This window comes from Apis dorsata, unplaced genomic scaffold, assembly GCF_000469605.1.
Source record: "Apis dorsata unplaced genomic scaffold, Apis dorsata 1.3 scaffold_1005, whole genome shotgun sequence".
Taxonomy (NCBI): Eukaryota; Metazoa; Arthropoda; class Insecta; order Hymenoptera; family Apidae; genus Apis; species Apis dorsata.
The window spans coordinates 36,015-56,876 of record NW_006264106.1 but is presented as its reverse complement, the minus strand read 5'-3'; the positions used below and the strand labels follow the sequence as shown (position 1 = coordinate 56,876).

Sequence of the window (20,862 nt, the reverse complement as noted above, 5' to 3'; positions counted from 1 at the left end):
AAAGTTCTTTATTAATATTTTCGAAAAATTAAAAATGTTTATTTGTGAATCAAAATTTTTTCAAGAAAGAAAAAAAATATATTTTCTAATTTTTTAATTTCATAAAATTTCTCAAAATTTTTTTTATCATCTGATTTTTTACGGATAAAATTTCGAATGATTTCTACGGTTGATCAAAGCAAAATTCAAAAAGGATGATAGAAGCATAAAATGAATATAAAATATAAAATTTTATAAAATATAAAACTTTATTTATATAATATAAAGTTTATATTTATTTTATATTAGATATTTATTAGTTTCTCAAATATTAATAAAGAACTTTTGGTATATATTATAAATAAAACATGTGTGATTTTTGACAAATGAAAAAATTTATGAAACAGAACTCAACTTCTTTCTCTGCATTTACATTCTAAAAAACATCTACATTAATTTATCCTAATCCTTATTTATTTTGAAGATTAATAGTTAATTTTTTGATTAATGAATAAATAGATGGATGAATAGAAAACTAATATAGAAATTGTCAAATAGAGATCGTGATTACACAGAAATATAATATACAAAAATAAAATAAAAAAATGATAGCTTTTTATTAATAAAATCTTGGAATAAATATATGAAGCTGAAATTTGACATTTAGATCGAAGTCTGTCTGCATTTCGATTGGCCAATCGAAATAAAAATTAGTGAATTTAAATTAAATTAAATTAGATTCTAAATGTCAAATTTCTTTTTTGTTAAAAATATAATATTCGATTTTATCTATATTATATTTCTAATTATTTTTTAAAATGTATTTTCTTTTTAAATGTATTCAATCATTTTAATATTATTTTTATTAAAAATCTGTTGATGATATATAATTTTGATAGAAAAATTATTTATTTTTATTTATGTATATCCAATGGTAAAGCTCTAAATGAGAGTTCCAAATTTCATCGTCTATAAGTTTTAATGAAATTTTATGTATTTTTAGGAAACATCTTTGTATTTGAAGCTGAAGCAAATTCTTGGATTATCACACCAGAAGGTTTTTCTGATCATTATAAAGATTCAATAGATAAATCAAGAACAGGTGATCCTTTAGTGCGTGGTCTCATCTTTGTAAATACATTGAAATCTGTTTCCTTAGAATTGATGAAGGATGGTACATCTTTTCTTAAATTAATAATGAATAGCACGTTTGACAAAAATAAGGAATTAAATTCCATCAAGCCTAACACATATGACATTCATTTAGATGGTAAAAAAGTACAAAGCAATGTTTCCTTTAAACTTGGCGGAGTTTATACAATATTAGGGTCTATTATTGAAAATGAAATGAATGCTGCAGTCGTAACAGTGACTAATCCAAATTCAATACATATATTATGGTTGATTCCTCAGTATGTTATTATTACGATGAGTGAAGTCATGTTCTCTGTGACTGGATTAGAATTTGCATTCACACAAGCACCTAGCAGCATGAAATCTCTTCTACAAGCTTGCTGGCTATTAACAGTAGCTTTTGGTAATCTCATTGTAGTCATTGTTGCTGAAGTTTCCATCTTTAATCGACAAGTAAGTATAAAAGTGAAAAAAAGTGGATTAATTTTATTTTTAAATAGCTAATATTAAATCTATGTTAATATTCGCGAACAGTTTGCAAACAATTTACAAATTTTACCAAAATTTTACTCAAAAGATATCTTATTTAGTATTTATAGTTTATATTTTGTTCTATGTTATTTGATACTCGCAAAAGAACTATTCATATTATTCATGAATTCGTGAATAATAGTGTAAATTCAACACTGATAACAATCTCTATATAAATAGATGTATATAAACTTTTGATAGAAACATACAAAATATTCGATTACATTTTTAACATTTCGGTTAATCCAAAAATTAAAGATTAAAAGAAGACAAAAATCAAAAATAAAGTCATTCGACTTTGTTTTTTAATTATTAACAATTGAAAATTGATGGAAATAATATCAATAATATTATAAAGAGCTACTTAATATAAATAATTCTTAAACTCAATAACACGTGAATAATATTTTATACAATTCTTTATCTTACATAAGTTATAGAAAAGAAAAACTGACGAAATGAATGAATTGACCCTATTATCCATTGATTTTGAAATAAATTATCAATAAATAAATCGAAAAAACAAGTTTTTTTATTCTTGATTTTTTATTTTATTATGATTTAAAAAATCATTCATTAAATTTTTGGTCACCTCATATATATACTTGAAACTAAATTTTTGCATAGAGGTAAAACTCAAAAAGTTTGAAATTAAATACGAATACGAAAAAGGAAAAAAAATAAGACGAATTTGTCTTGATTAGCTTTCATCGATTTTGAAATATATTGTAAAAAATATCATTTTGAATAATTTTTTTCTTTTACACATCATAGACAATCAATTTTAGTTTTCGAATTATTAAGACAAAAAACTTTAGCATTTAGTTCGTAATAACGTATCAATGATATGCAATTGTTATTTATCATCTATTTATACAATGAATAAAATAATATTATATAATTATAATTAATATTTATTTATAATAAATTTTATAAAAATAAAGTATAAAACAATTTTTAAACAATCAAAATTATAATAATCAAAATAATAATGATTAATCTCACGCTTACAAGGAAAAATCCTCAATCCGCAAATTCAAAAAATTTTAAAACTTTAGGAATATATTATGTATATGTAGTATGTATGTACGCAATTTTTTATTATCCAAATTCATTTTAAAAAGATAAAATTGATTTATGAAAATTCGATTATTTTTTGACTTTATGTAATTCACGAATTATAAAAGATGGAAAAAAATTTTTCAGACAAAAGTTTTAAATTAAAGTTGAAAACTATCATTTGATAAAAATTTATCAATTGTTCATGTAATTAGAAAAAAGTTATAAATAAAAAAATTATTTTTTTTTTTAATTTATTCATTTTTTCTTGTGAAATTTTAATTATGAAACAATATAAAAAAGTAAATATTTTTTTTTATTATAAATATAAATTTTATTGTATTGCTATTTTGTTCTTTATAATTTGAAAAAATTTTATATTATATAAAAAATATATTATATATATATATGTTACATAACGAGCAACCTTTTTTTAACACTTTCTGGTAAGATAATTTTTAATATGAAACAGGTGAAAATAAAGGAAATGATTGTTTGACGTATTTTTATTAAAATTTTTTATTTTTAATGTAATTATCGAATTTTTATTTTAATTGAAATCATAAAGAAATATAATTTGATTATATATAAAGAGTTTTCAAAAAATGTGTTATTCAACATCTATTAACTAAATATTTCTGAAATAATTTTAAACAACATTTTCCTTTGCAAAAATATTTATTACGGTTTTATTAACGTGTTATTAACAAAAAACATTAATCAATTACGGAGCTCGTAGTCTAGTTGAACTATGTCTGTAATAATATTGCCAAGCACAAATAAGTTCAAACAATATATATATATCGAAGAAAGTATGTTGAATATTATAGTTTATATATCATTTTTCATAATATAATTTTTTACCGATAAAAAAATATTTGTTATATTCAATACATTTTTTTTAATATATGTTGTTTGGATTTTCTTTCAAAACAATAAAAAATGAAAAGACAAGTTTTTCAGAAGCTGATAGAAAATATGATATAGCTGTGTAGTATATGTAGTAACAAATATAAATTGTATTGTAACACTTTTGTAATTAAAACATTTTCTTGTGCATTAAAGAATGATCGGAATGTAATTCTAAATTTTCCATCATTAGCATTAAATGTATTTTTTGTTTCAATATTTTTAATACGAAGTTTCACATTATTTTATAAAATTCGAAGCAATTTCATTTAACTGTATAATATCTACGTCGTATGATTGCACAAAAAAATTTTTTTCCTTTCCTGAATGTTATTCTATGAATTTTCTTAAAATTAATTTTTAAAATAATTTAATATTGGGATATTTTAAAATTTTCCAAACTTATGACTTTATTGCTTTTTAACATCTATCTTCGATACTACTAAATTATGAATAATATGAATTATATTGATAAATTTGTTATAAACATATTTAAATTTGTAATAACTTTTTCTTTCTGTCTTTCTTCTCTATTCAATATCTCTTCTTATCTAACAGTTTATATATAACAAATATATAAAAATCTTCGTAATATAATTATATACTATATATGATTCATTTATACAATTATCATATGATGTCATAAAAGATAAAACTTTTCGAAATTTATGTTTCACAAATTTTAGAGAAAGTTATTTCCTCTTCCAAAATGCATTTATTTTATAATTTAAAATCAATATCTCTCTTTTTTATACATATATTTCTCTTCTTTTCTCTATTACTTCTAAAAATTCTTCACATAGATGGATATACATTATCTATATTCTACAGAAATAGTTTAAATAATACTACAAAAAACAAAAACTTGAATGTAACATCAATTTACATTAAAAATAAAATGATCTTTTGCGATTTAATAATCATTTTATTTATATAATTTCATTTCTTTTGTATTAATTAGAGTCTTATTTACTATTATAATTATTATTTACAATTTCAAATATGTCAATACTAATTAGATATAATACATTTATGTGAACTATTTTTATTTTTATTATAGAATCAATATATATTTATTATTATATATTTAATAATATATAATAAATTTTTAAAAAATATAATTTTTAAAAAAATTATATATTTTTTTACTCTCAACAAGTTTTCATTAATCTTTATTAAAAATGTTTTCAATATTACTGATAAGAACAATAAATTAACGATTCATTTATTTTATCGTAGATGTAATGAAAATGAAATTCACAATATGATTCTTTCATAAGTATATATTTTTCCTCGATTTATATAACATATTAAAATCGGATGATATATCATGAAAATTTTTTATTGGTATGGCATATCATATAATAAAATACAGAAATTCTTTCAAACTGAACAAAATATAGCAATACTTACTTGTATACAACAAAACAACAAAATTTGTATTTATAATAAAAAAATATATTTCTTTATGCTTATAATTATATTTTATAATTATTGAAACTATTTATTAAAATTTCAAATGAAAAAATTAAAAAAATTAGAATTAAAAAAAAATTATAATTTTTTTGCTCAAAATTTTTTTTAATTATATAAATAATTGATAAATCTTTTATCAAAGGATTCTTTTTAAAATAATCTTTTTCTGAAAATTTTTTTTTCTATCTCTTATAATTTGCGAATTGTAATACAAAATCGAAAAATAGCCGAATTTTTATGAATCAATTTTTAGAGTGAATTTCAACAGCAAAAATTACTTAATATATAATAACTTATATATTTATATGTGCACATATATATCTCTAAAGTTTCAAAATTTTTTGAATTTGCGGATTAAAAATCTTTTTTTATAAGTTTTCGTGGTATACGAAATATACGGAATATTAATATATTTTTGTAATGCTTTTGAAAAATTTAAAATAAACAAAAAAGTTGATAAGAGATTTATTTATTAATTATTTCTTGCTTTATCTAATACAAAATTAAAATTAACAAATTATCAAACTTTATTTTTATTTTTAATTTAATAAATAAAATTCAATCTATTTTATATATTGAATATTTATATATTATATATTGTTTTAGTCTTTGAAATGTATAAATATACTAATATCCTATATATTATAACGAAATTTTAAAAATGATTTCTGTTTAAATCCATAGAAAGTAAATTTTAGAAGATAAATTCACTTGTTATATATATTATGTGTTTGTGTAAATAATAATTATGGTAATCATATATATTATCATGGATGTATAGATAGAATTCAATAATATAGCATCAAAATAATTCGAAAAATTGATTCCTAATTATATATGTAAAGACTATATTATATATGTAAATTATATATAATAAAATAATAATAATAATAAAGAATATACATATATTAGTAACAAAAAGTTAAACAAATTGTTCGCAAATTTTTTTATATTTTTTATCTTTATTTGATCTTTATGCAAAAATATTAAAAAAAAATTTATTACCTAATTAATGGATTATTATTTTTAATTCCAATTAATTTATCTTAAGAATAATTAAATAAAGAATAATAAAAAATTAAGAATAAAAAAAAGTATAAATAAATTATTAGAGTTTGTTTCTTAATTTTTGTCAATAAATATATATTTCAAATTCATTATAAGATCAGTAAAAAAAGAGAACTAATTGATAGATTAATTAAAAAAATTTTTCTTTGGACTTCAAGAGTTTCAAGACATCATATAATTTCGAATTTAAATTTAAGCGAATTTAAAAATCAGATTTTCAAAGCTATTAAAATTTTAGATATTAATAAAAATTAAAAAAAAAAAAAAAGAAAAATTCTAGATTTCAAAAGTTTTTTGAAACTTTAAAACAATTTCAAATTTAAGTTTTAAAAAATTATTAATAAAATTTGCTAGTTTTATATTCTTAACAAAATAAATACTCTTAAAAAAAAGAGAAGGAAAAAAAGAATTTTAATATTATATAAAATTGTTTTATTTTTTGAATTTAAGAATTAAAAATCAGGTTATTTTGTAAGAATTCAAAATTAAAATCGTGATTATTACAATCATTTTTACATCATGGCCAATATGAATCATATATTATTAATCTATCCATAACATTAAACTTGTTAAAAAATTGTATTATTTAACTTTGTTATTTTATAAAATTCTTTCTAAGATTAAGACTAATATGTAATTTTTTTATTTTTGTTGTTTAGGCCCATGAATTCTTGCTGTTTGCGGCATTGATGTTTGTTGATGTGATAATTTTTGCTGTGATGGCGAAATTGTATAAATATGTAAATACTCCGGAAAATGAAGAAATAACCGAAAATATTCAAATGAATGAAAAAGACGGAATAGTTAATAAAGCTTTTAAAAACGATCAATAAACAATACAATTATTATGATTATACAGTTCATTACCTTATTTTTGTATAAATATATCCACACAGTTTTAAAACAATTAGAATATAAATTTAGTATTGTAAATATTAATTTATTTTTTTAAATATACATCAATTGAAATTTAATAATTGAAAACAATGCAGAATTATATTAATGTATCACTATAAGCAATATTTTTTTTAATTGATTCTTTTGAAATTTTTAAATAGAAAAAAATTTAGTATGCAAGTTTAAATTACTTTTTTCAAAATAGAAAAAACATTTATATAAAAGATATTTTTATACAAATTTTGCGAAAAATACAATTATTAAATTAATTCAAAAAATTTATATAAGTGAAGATAGAAAAAAAAAATAAAAAATTATAATATATAAAAACATGATAAAAATTTATATAATTTATAAAATAATATTTTAATCTATCAGATATTTTATAATCATGTTTTTATATTCTCTATCGTCTATGAATATTTATTCATAGAATATAATCATAGAATATTAAATCCTAAAATAATATAACAACGTTTTATGTATAAATATTCATATCATATTTTATGAATGTAACATAAAAAATTTGTAAATAGATATATCACTATGAATAAAAAATATATATATTTTTGTAAAAATTTAATCATTATTCGATAATAAGTATCTACTACTTTACTTTTCTTTATGTTATTTTAAAATGATTGTTTTGACTTAATAATTTTATTAATCACATATAATTTTATATATCACATATATTATATATATATATGTACAATTTTTATTTTTCAATCTTTTATTTTAATTTAAATCAATGTATTTTATTTTCACTTCACTTCAAAATTTGACATATAAATTAGAAAATGCAAATTCTTTATAAAATAAACAATTTATTTAGTAAAATAATAATACATCATTTATTTGTATTTTATACTATTTTTTTTAATTAATGGAAGAACAAAAATAATAATGATAACGATATATATATATATCTATACAAAACATATCGCGAACATGAATTGCAACATTCCCATTGCACCTATGCTATAGTTCACAACATATACAATCATGCTACAAATCACTAGACTATGTACAATAGTCTATTTGTACATAGATTGTCCTTTCATATAGTATCCTTTTCTATAAAATTTGACAAATTTATATAATCGACGATACAGTGCTGTAAAGGCATTGAAAGGCTAACAATAAATTCATGCTGTTGTGTTTTAATTCTCGATTTACGATCGATTATTATTAAATAGACGAGACTTTAGAGATTACTGTTTCGTCTTTTTATATATTATGTAATATAATATTTTCCACAAATATTCGACAATGTAAATAGTAACTCTGAGTAAATTACATAGTCGGCGCTAATTACATATAGTGCTTAAATTTGTCAAAATAAATAATCATTTCTATATCTCATGTTGGGTAATATAGGCTCTTTTATCTTAAAACTGTTCCAAGATTAATAGTTATAGATATCATAGAAAAATAAAATATTATTCTTGCATCAAGCCAATAAATTATATATATATCGCATATATAATTAGCTAATATTAAAGGAACAATATTTTTGTAACAAATATATAATATATATACAGAATTTTCATTCAGATGATATAAATCACAGCAGTAATGCCAAAAACAATAGCATATGCAAAATGGAAGTTACTTTATCATTTTTGTGTATCAATTTTGCTTGTATACGTGCGTGCACGTTGATTTTTTAACGTAAAATTTTACTCGTATAAATACATCAATATAATAGATTACATAAAATGAATTTTTCTATTATAATTAGCAGATATGCATATAATAGCAGATTGCAAATCACAATGATGTAAGTAATACACAAACATTTTAAGAAATTTATATTTGTAATCGATATTTATTTATATATATATATTCAATATTGTATATATGATACTTTATGAATTTTGAGTTTTTATGAATTTTTGAATTTCAAGTTAATTAATTATTGAATAATTACATAATAAAAATATTCGGTAAAATAAAACTCATATTTTAGTATATTCTTTACAAAAACATTGCAAGAAGATATGCTTTTGTTGTTAATAATTAGAAGAGTATTTTATTAAAGAGTATCTTTCTTGTTTCTAAAAAATTTAATCCTAACAAGATTAAGAAAAGAAACTTTCTTATTATTATTATTCTCTGATATTATTATTTTTGTTTAATGAAGTTATATCTATTATTTATATATTAAAATGATTTAAAAAAAAATAATGTGAAATTATAGCAACATTCTATTTTCTAATGATTGGATTTATATCATTATGATTCTCAATCCGCTTTATATCAAATTAATTTTATTATTTAAATTTTATAAATACTTTTTTTTTTAAGAAAATATTAAATTTAATATAGTATCTATATTATTACTTTATAACATAGATTCATAATATTTCAACATAAACTATATAAAATATATAATTCAACATAAAATATATAATTCAATCTCAAACAAATTATTAATAATATATAATAATAATAATAATAGGTTCATAAATTTGAATTGAAATTTTAATTTAAAATGTAAATTTATTTTTGATATTTATCAGCATTTCAAAATCATAAAGACTCTATTTTCCATTGTAAATATCAATGGTTATTAATATATAGTGAGAAAAAGTATTGAAAACAAGTATTGATAATAAATATTAATCTCTAGATTTAAAAATTAGAATCAGGTATATAAAGTGATATTAGATATTATAGTATATATAATATGATCTCCAATCTGTACTCTATTTTGCAAGTGTAACGATGAGTAGAAAAATAATGTCAATCAATATAGCTAACCGTACTTGCTATGAAAGTACAAACTATAGTACATCATGGAGTTAAAAAATATGTGTTTTCAAACAAACACGATAGTTTGTAACGATATAGAATATTTATCGTTTTATATGGTATATCTTTTGCACGAAACGTAAAAATGGTCAAACCTTTAGTTAATTTTCTATTTTGACTTCCCGCGTCATATAAATATTAAAGTTGTTTACATTCGATATATAGATAAATGTTTCCGATATGGTACATTAACAGTGAGCTAAGCACCAGAAAAAATATTCAAATTAAATATATTTAATATTTATTCAAACTATATGTGGTCCTCTTCTTTGTTATTTTGTGCTGGTGTTGCTGGTGTTGGATCATCATGGAACAATGGATTCTTTACTTCCATTTCACCAGTCTTTGCAAAAAAAAAAAATATATATATATATATATATTTATAATTCAAAAATAAAAAAATAAGACAAAAATTTCACAAATATGATATGATATAAAGAAAGAAGAATTTCAGAAATATATTTTTCTCTCATACAAATAAGAGAAGAATTTCATAAAAATTTCGAAATTTCGATATAAAGAAAGAAGAATTTTAGAAATATATTTTTCTCTCATACAAATAAGAGAAGAATTTCATAAAAATTTCGAAAAATAGAGAGAGAATAAGAATTTTATTTTTCACATGATTTAATGGCTAAAAAAAATTGTTTTAATGCATCAAAGTTATAAAAGATATAAATTATAATAAATTATAATAAATAATAAATTATAATAATATATAACATATATAATATAAAATATAATATTAATTTAAATTCTAAATCTACTTGACTTATTAAATTTTCCCTCGTCTTCAATTGCATTGATCAAGTTTTATGAAATAAATATAAACATATAACTTACAGAAGCTAATCCTGGACATTCGTAAACAGTATAGTCCCCTTCTTCATTTTCTTCCTCGCTTTCTGCTTCAGATACTGAGCCTGGATCTCTGGTTGCAGAAACACGACTACACAAATCATTATCCAAACAATATACTCTAATTAAAATAAAATTTCTTAAAACCGTTTCGACACTTTCCGAAATTTAATAAATATTATATCTGTGGAATTCCTATTTACTTTAAAAAAATTTTAAAAACTGAAAAAATAAAATAAGAATTACTATATCAAAATATTATTTATATGACTTACTTTTCCATAGCGATAATTTGTTGCTTTTGATGTTGGAAATGATACATTTGTGCAGATTGAGCGAGTCTTTGGTCTCCCGAAGGTGATATTTCTTTATTTGGGCCAGTTACACCATAAGCTGGATATTCTATGTCAGCCGCCGCTTTAGCGCCTCGCTTTAGCCTGCAAAAATTTAATTATTATTTATTTATTATTTATTTATTAAAAAAATATTATTTGTTGTAATACCTGCACCATGTTAAAGCAATTAAAACGAAGATAAATATTGCCGCTGCGCTACAACCCGCAACAATAGCTGAAAAACAAATGGAAAAATGATTTTTCACAAATGATTTTTCCTAAATATAAAGTGAATATTGAATATTGAAGCTTTGCAATTATCCAACAAAAATATTGATTCTTATTTTTGATATAGCACGATAAGAATTTAAAATTTGTATGTGTAATTTTTTATCAAATATAGAAAAGAATATAGAATAAGAAAAAAAAAAGATTTAGAGATTTTCGAAATTCAAAAAAACATATTGATAATACTAATGCAAAAATAAATTTTTTATTTCATTTTTTATTTTATTACCAAAATAAAGCATATTTACTTAAAAAATGATTAGATATATTAATAATAAATTATTCTATTTTATATTTTAAATAATTTGAAGTTTGGTTTCTTAATTAATATTTAAAATTATCTTCATAAAGAAAGTTGAAAAAATATAATTATTTGTAAAATATATATATTTTATATATAATATTTTAATATAATACAATTTTAATATATATTTTAACAACAAGTGAATGAATATCTCCCTATCTTTTTTCGAAAATATGTAAATATGTAAATAAAAATATGTAAATATGTAAATGTAATATGTAATATGTAAATAAAAATATTAAATATATTTGCATTCTGGCATTCCGCATATTGAAAAATAATTAATTATATTGAGTTTCCATTTGATTTAATATCTTTAAACTTTTTCTAGATATATATTATACTAACAATATATGCAAAAGAAAATTTAAGAATACTTAATAAGATTTTATATAGGAAATATCAAATTGCATCTATAATCAAAAAAATTCATTTTAAAAAACAAAATTGTTCTCATATCCTCTCATATTCTCTATAAAGTCTATTCACAATAAAATTAATGTCAAATTGCATGTCTCGTGAAATTATTATTTTTATTTGAAAAATTATCATAATAGTTTGATAAATATTCGAATATCGATTTAAATAAAATATCCTACATATATTTTTATAGGATTATATAATTTTATAAAAATTTAAAACACTGTGAATTGTAAATTTTAAAACAATGAAAAATGTTCATATATACAAATATTCGATAAGATTTAATTAACAAGTTATTAACATATAATTAATATATAATTAACAGTTATTATTAAACATTTTAAGTTTACATTAGATAAAATAAAAGCTATAGAATGAACTGCAATACTGTATCGCAATATCGCTTGTAAAATAGAATTTCTCGATGAAAAGTAAATGTATTTCTGAATTTCGGAATAATAAAAATCAATCTTTGAAACTTTTATAACTTTTATAACTTTTTTAAATGATTTAATTTTTTTTTGAAATATTAGAAGAATTAATTTAGTAAATAATGTATAAAAAATTTTGTTTAAAAATTGCTGTTAACCGAAATTACTTTATTTAAATCCATATGTGAATGTTTAACATTTAATTTGTCTACTTACTAGTCTATAAGAACAAATCAAAACAATTCCAAAGATTTCGGATTAAAAACATTGAATGTTAAATATTGAATGTTTTTTTTTTTTTACACAAAAACTTGCTTTTTTTATTTAAATTAATTTGAATTTCGTAAATCCCTATATGTAGATTAATGAATCACAAATCATAACAAATCTTTATTTTTTATTTTAAATTTAATATTTTTTATTTTAATATGAGATTATTGAATCAAAAAAAAATAATAGACAAAATTAAATATCATAATTTAATAACATGAATTAATATCACACATTAATATTATATCCATGAATGCCTTAAATATCATGATTGCATATTATAGATTCATTATTTTCTTTTTTTACACTATTATTTCCGAAATGCAATTAGCGAACAAATTGAAGTAATATCCTAATTCGAAAAATTGTTGAACAAAGTTTTCATTTTATATCTAACATACATAAAAAAAATAAATTCAATTTCAAATGTTATCATCTCATGTTTTCTTTCTATCATCTTTTTTTCGATTACGAATATTTTATTCGTAATCAATTATTAGCAATTCTATTTCAATAATATATTGTTAGAATAAGAATATAGACTGCAATAGCAATATAATAGATAATTAACTGAAAAAAAAAAATTAAAATGTGATAGAAAACACATATGATAGAAAAACTTATAATTTAATTACATCGTAATCGCATCCTACTCGCTATGTTTTTATATATATCTTATATGTTTTTAAAATATTATAATACTACTAATCTTTATTCTAAATTTATTATATATATATATTATATATATAGGTATATAATAATATATCTTTTTATTTTACTTTTATTTTATATCATTTTACTGAAGTTGAAACATATTGCAATGCATGTATTAACTTATAATGGATTTAAATCAATGGCTTACACAAGTTGAAATATCATTTTATCATTTCCAGCGTGCGAAGCATTCGAATCGATGTATTAATCGTAATATGTTTCAATATATGTAGGAATTTTATTTGTGTTACGAAATCGAGTTTGATGAAATAATATATTCGAATATATGTTTAGAATAAATCATTTATCAAAATAATTTTATTTGAAGAAATCAATATATATTAGTAACATGAATAATGCAATGATTATATGGATTTTCAATAAATATTACTATTACTATTACTATTTAAGATGAAGTGTTATAGATATGAATTTTGATTGTTATTTTTTTTTAAGTAATCTTACATCAAAATAAGAAACATTGATTGCAAATGAAATAGAGTCAATTAATTGTAACCTTAATTGTAATTCATTGATGCACATTCAGTGATCTATAAAATTCAAATTGATTCAAATATTATGGTCAAATATATATGATTTTTTTGTAATATGTTAATATTTATGTTAATATGTTAATATTTTAATACTATATTATTAAAAGAAACAAGTTTGTGTGTAGAAAAAATATTCATTTTTTTTCTTATTGTATTTTGATTTGTTCCTATGAATTTCAAGGCTAGTTGAATATAATATAACAATTTATCTATAAATTTTAGTAAGTAGGCTGATTGAATATAATATAATTTATCTGTGGATTTAAATAAAAAATAGAATGAATATACTAAAATTGACTTGACGTAACTTTTGAAATAAATTATGCAACATATAGTAGTTGCATTATATTATTAAATATCGATATAATTAATTACATTTAAAAGAATATGAATTTCTCTTCTTCTCATTAAAGAAGAATATTATATAAATGATAAATATTTTCTATTATTGTCTCACAATATTTATCTAACGCATTTAAAATTCTTGTAATTTGTTTATTAAGTCTTGTGTATATCAGCTTCTTTTATCATAATATTTGATATTTAGAACCCACTTTCATTTCCTCTATATAATAACGTCCATATTTTAAAACTTAAAAATTTATTTTCTTAAAAATTTAGATGGAATTTTTTTTAAAGATTTCTTTTAAAAATATATATATAAATTGAAAACTAAAACTAGATAAGTAAACCATGCATTGTTTACAATATCGCATTACAATATCTTTTATGTCGAACCAATGTTACAAAAATAAATAAAAATTTTAAAGACTTATATTCATATCATTTTAAATGTACAATTATTTATTTTGGAACATTAATATTATATAATTAATATTATTATTTTATTTAATTAGTTAATTAATATTATAATTTTGCATTAATGTAATGCAAAAAAAGATTATAATTATATATTATAAATATTGAAAGATATCAATTATCGATAACATGAAATTCAGAGAAGCGGTAAAGGAAAAGAAATGGATTGAAAATTTTAACTTCGAATATTTATTTCTATATATAGTTTTTAAGATATTAATAAAAAAATTTTTATACTATATATTAACAAATTGCATATACAAATGTTATATATCTATATATTATGTCTGTCCAAATGTTACTAATACAACTATCTTCGTTATAATAATTATTGTTGATGATTATCGAGTATATATCGAATATATGACTGTAATATATATTATCGAATATATGACTATAATCATATCGGCTTCAATGTAAAATTTTAATGTGAGGATTATTCTGATATTATTAGTCATTTCTTCGTGATCAGAAAATAATATAACTTAATAATAAAATAATTCAATCCTAATCTACGTGAGCGATATATAAATCAAATATATTTATTTCTTTGATAATGAATAATTAGATTTTTCAGCTATCAAAATTAAAATATAGAACATAACTGCAGAAAATAACAACAGAATAAAAACTATTTAAATAGAAATAGGATTAAAAATATATAAAGTTCATATAAATCTGATCACAAAATGTATTTTTAAATTATAAATCGAAACTCTTAAAGATTTATGAAGAATTGATATAGACATTATGTATATAATAGTTCTATAATTATTATAATTTATAGTGTTCATTATTCAAATTTTATATAGAATTTTATGTAGTCTTATGATATAACCAATCACTACAGCAACTATTCGATAATCAATGATGAGCTAGAATTAAAAGTTTTAATAATTATTCAGAATAAGGAAATTCTCACCAATTTTTATGATTTTTGAATATGTTGTTGAGATCGATATTTTGAATAACTTTTTTTTTTTACATGTTACTACTGTTTGGCCATATTTTTTGAAAAAAATATTTATAATATAATATTAATAATATAAAATATTATTTGAAAAAAAAAATATTTGAAAAAAAATCGCTACTATTATATAGAATTTCTCTTATACATATATATCCGTAGCTGTATATATGTAAATATCTGACTGTCATTTATCTGCTGTTTCTATAAATATATCGCAGCAGCGATATATAAGAGATAATTTATTTAAAAAACTCATTAATCATTCATAATTTCTTATGAATTACTTTAAAATATTAAATTTAAAATATCTCAAATCTTCCGAAGGATCCGTAGAATGCTTAAGTTGATACATTTGAGACATTTTAAGCTTACTATTATTATTCATAATTCATCAAAAAGTAGATTTTTTTACTAATTCATCCTATACATCTTAGCTGTTTATATTAATAATGAGGATAATGGTCACATATTTATGCAATTGCGAGCGTATATATATATATATATATATATATATAATAAATTCTAATAATTCTATATCAATAACAATCTTTTTTGCAAATATCTCGAAAACTAGGCTGAATAGCGATAACATATAAAAAAAAAGTTGTTTAAAATGTTACAACATATTTCACAAAAATTCTACAACATATTTAAAAATCATCGAAATTAGCAAAGATTTCCCTATTTTAAATAATTACCAAATTAAATAATTGGAATAATAAATTATATTATTTAAAGTGATATGAGACGTTCTTAAGTTTTTGATTTGAAAAGTTCAATTTGGCAAATTTTATTATAATATAGTACAACTGAATTTTATCTGCATCTCGTTCTATCTAATACAGAAATGTCGAGCTTTTTCCTTACCGATAGTTCATTTTGATTAGCTGGTGTTCCACTATTCTTATATCAATTTCAGAAACTGCATGATTCTTTTTTAATCAATTGATCTTCCATTATGAATAAGCCACAATCCTAATTAATATTTATTACAAACATATACTATACTATATGTCTGTCTATACTATCTACTTATAGTGAGATTCATGCAACAACTAAAGAAAAAAAATAGATATAGAATTTTTCCCCTATGTCTTATTAATCAAATAAAGAAAAGAAAGAAAATGGTGCAACAAGTTCGACATCCCTAATCTAATGGAAAATTAAATTGTTTATAATTTAATAAATAAATCAATATTTTTTATATGCTTCATTTTCTTGTCTAGATTCAATTCTCCAAAAAGAATATATTAATTTATATATAATTTAGTGCAATAAAATTCAAATAACTATATATTAGCTTACCAATAAAATATATATCATTATTCAAATCTTGGTTTACAGGTACAAACAATGGATTGTATTCTGTTCGACGTTCCAATTCAGGTATTACTGGATCCGTATCCCTAAATTTGGACTCAATATTTCTTGGATTTTCCTTACGTACGATGGGTCCATTTACTGTTATTATATTTTCTTGTTCCCACTTTGTATTATTTTTTATCGATTTTTCAAAATTCGAATTGTCTTTATCATCTATTATAGGTATAATAACACAATATTATATAATCATATTATAAATTTATATAAAATTATAAAAATATTATCAATATAAATTCTGTTCTTCTTAGTTAAAAATGTTCTATTTAGCTAACATATTATTATTTTTTTATTTTTCAAAATATAATAATTATATGTCATTATAATATATCATTATATAATATATCATTATAATAAATTATTTTAAATTCTATGTCTTTTAACTTTCAAATAAAATTAAAAAATTGTATGTATTTTTAAAGATTTAAAATCAGATCTAATTTATTTTTTCTAAAAAGAAAAAATGATAAGAAATTTTATTTTTCACGTTTATTTCGAAATATAAAATAGGATATTTTACTAAAAAGAGCATAATAAATGAAATATATTGAAGTTTGACATACCTAACGAAAAAGGAGCGTTGTTATAATATCTAGGATCATTGGGTTTTACTGCGAACGGATGTCTCTCGGGCAAAATTGAATCCTCAAATTTAAAAATGAATTCCGGTATGATCGCTTGCGGTTTTTGTATATCAGTTTTGTCGTCTTCGTTAATTGAACCACTGTAACTTCTATGGAGTCCAAACAATGGTTCTTCCTTCATTCCTCTGTCAAAGTTTTGATCAAATCCATCTTCATCATCGTCTTGAAAATTCATATCCTCATCATCGTTCGTTTCATGGGAAAAATAAGGCATCTTAAAGTTCATATATTTCAAGGAACTCTGGAACGGATTCAATATTTTATAAAGCGGAGAATAATGTTCCCTCTCTTGCGCTAATTCGTTGATCGGCTCGTTGTATTTTATTTTCCGATAATTCCATTTTTTCGGTTTTTCTTTTCTTAGAATTTCAGCCAAATTTCTTTTATTGATCAAAGCTTCCAAAAATTCCTTTTTTTGGCGATATAAATTCAAATGATGTTTCTTGTAAGCTTGGCTCGCAAACAATGAAGGATAATGCATTCTTTGTCCCTCGAGATATTTAATCAAAAATTGCTTAAGCGCAATGTTCGAAGATTCAGGAATATCATCTGAAAAATATTCACATTATTCTTGTATATTTAACTGTTTAAAAATTAATTTTTCTTTAAACAATTTGTTACATCTTTGAAATTGATATCTAATTTTTAATTTCTCGCATTTATTAAAGAAAACTAAAATATCGATTATTTCTTTTCGATTTTTTCATCCTCGATATTTTCGATTATATTTTATATTTATATTAAATATTTAGATTTTTCCATTAGTAAAATTCTTTTCTAAACTTTCTCTTTCAATTTTTTATTTTCTATTTTATTACTTCTATCTTACTTATTTTCTATCTTTTATTACTTGCTTATCTTCTATGTTTTATTTCTCAGATTATATTTAGCTAGTTATTATTTTTTATGATTTTTTCATTTAATTATTTTTCTTTATTTCTGCATTCTTTCATAATACGATCGTTTTCATTAAAGTTTTAAGTCAATGAGAAAGTTTACCAATAAAAAAACAAATTATATAATGGACATAATAGATATATAATAGATCATAATAGTATTATATTTAGATCATAATAGTTTAATAAATATGAATTATAAAATAAAAAAATAGAAAAATATATAAAAAAATTTACTAATAGATTATACAATAATTTTATAATGTTTATATATATTTTAAATGATTCAAAAACTAGATATATGGAATTATTATTATAATAAATTGATTCAAATATTTTTATATTCACGAAATCAACATTATTTTTTTATCACTAAAATAATATAATATATTAATTTTACAAATATAAAATTGGCAAATTATACAATATCCACTTATTATTGGTTTGTTTTATGGCGATATCAGAATAGGAATTTCCTATGGTCAACAGACAAACTACTTAATATGTATACATGTACGTTACTGTAACTTTGATAAACATATATGTATCTCATTTCTATTCAATTTAAAACTAGATAATAATATACTTATATTGTAATAATTACACGCGCATTTACCATTTAATTAAATTCCTTTCTTTTAAATAAATTATACATTTGAAAATGAATTTCTAAATTACTCAATCAAATTATATTTTAAGTAAATTAAAAAGAAATAGAACATCTCTTTAACATCAGTAACATTGTACGCGCAAACATATGTAAACTCGAACCTTAAACATTTTTCATAAAATTTGAAATTTAACATTTTCATTCAATCACAATTAAAAAATAAGAAATTAATCAAGAATAAGATTAATTTTTCATAAAATTAGAAATAAAGAAATATGAAATGATTATATTGTGACAATTATATTCGTGCAATGTGGTTCGATTTTTCGAGATTCTTTAAAATGTATTTGCGAATTTTATTCAAAAAACATAAGAATAATGATAAAAACGAAATGAAAAGAAACAAAAGATTATGGTTAGATGGAGAGCGATGATACATCTATAGTGTCATTACCCTCGAAAAGATAAGTGTATTCGGGCGAATGGACGATATGTATTCTTACCACGATAAAAATCGTGTTCACCGATAGAGAGAATGATGAGAACACAGCAGGATAACAGCAACCATGTGCAGGTACAAAGGGTCGATGTCATCATCACCGTTTCAATTGGCAGGTGTCGGCCAGGTGTGGTATCCACAAGTTTTTATCGTCGTTTCGTCCGTCGTGGTTCCATATGTAAGGACGTCATTTCATTGAGGACAGATAGAGAGTTTGCGCGGTCAAGTTCTGCTGCAATCAATACTACCATTACCCTTTCCACCACAACATCGTCGCCAACGAAACTAATAACACTTGCCCTTCTGCGTATTCTATATTTCTGTGTTCGATGCCCTGTGTTTATTATTATTTTTTTTTCTCATTTTATATATGTTATCTGGATTTGCATTGGGAAATAATTTACCATAAAATCGAGTCACTTCAAGTAAATAAAAATTATTAATGATAATAATATTAGATTTAGTATAGTGTCCTTATAAATGAATATAAAAATAATCTTTTCTAATTTTTTTCAATTACTGTTTCTTTTCTTAATGTTATAATTGTAATTTCTTCTCTCATATGAAGTTAAGAAAATAAAAAATATTAATATGATTTTATCACCATATAACAATTAGTGATTTTGTTTTTGAATTGCAAAAGAATATGATATTCTATAGAATATTAAAATAAATAAGTTTTAAAAGTCATTAACTTTTTAAAAATAATAATAGTGACTCTTACAAAATATTTTGCAACCCCTTTGTAAATTATGATTTATAAATTGGGAACTATTGATACAGAATATTCTGAAACAGTGTTTCTCAATCTTCTTGGATCAATGATAGATTAAAAATTAGTTAAATAATACATTATAATTTAATTTTATTTATTTACAATTGAACATACTTTGATATCTATTTATTATTTGAAAAAAATAATAAATAATTTAATTAATAAAGATATTATTAAATATAAAAATATTTATAATACATTTTCACAGTATACTTGAAATGT

The 20,862-nt window shown here is 20.3% G+C and overlaps 3 protein-coding genes across 4 annotated transcripts in view; 1 reads left to right on the top strand and 2 right to left on the bottom strand.

The window, feature by feature from the left end:
* The window catches only part of LOC102671916 (solute carrier family 15 member 1), a 13,256-nt gene extending 6,167 nt beyond the window's left edge, over positions 1-7,089 (top strand). Inside the window, exons 5-6 of the mRNA XM_006624247.2 lie at positions 983-1,566; positions 6,816-7,089. Of these exons, the coding sequence (XP_006624310.2) occupies positions 983-1,566; positions 6,816-6,989 (758 nt within the window). The 3' untranslated portion in view covers positions 6,990-7,089. The remainder of the gene's footprint in view (positions 1-982; positions 1,567-6,815) is intronic.
* A 2,652-nt stretch (positions 7,090-9,741) lies between these two features.
* Positions 9,742-20,271, bottom strand: LOC102671685. Of its 2 annotated transcripts, none has more exons than XM_006624245.2 (7): positions 19,870-20,271; positions 17,780-18,409; positions 17,142-17,372; positions 11,232-11,298; positions 11,004-11,165; positions 10,714-10,819; positions 9,742-10,213 (listed from the first exon to the last, which is right to left on the bottom strand). In XM_006624245.2, exons 1-7 carry the CDS (start codon positions 19,961-19,963, stop codon positions 10,121-10,123), a joined length of 1,383 nt encoding a protein of 460 aa, XP_006624308.1. In that variant the 5' UTR covers positions 19,964-20,271; the 3' UTR covers positions 9,742-10,120. The 2 variants fall into 2 exon arrangements, with proteins under 2 accessions (XP_006624308.1, XP_006624309.1); XM_006624246.2 differs by having other exon boundaries at positions 10,714-10,801; positions 19,870-20,270.
* LOC102671462 (xenotropic and polytropic retrovirus receptor 1-like) overlaps positions 20,073-20,862 on the bottom strand; it is a 7,494-nt gene continuing 6,704 nt past the window's right edge. The window contains exon 11 of the mRNA XM_031514470.1: positions 20,073-20,097. Coding sequence (XP_031370330.1) covers positions 20,088-20,097 — 10 coding nt within the window. The 3' untranslated portion in view covers positions 20,073-20,087. The remainder of the gene's footprint in view (positions 20,098-20,862) is intronic.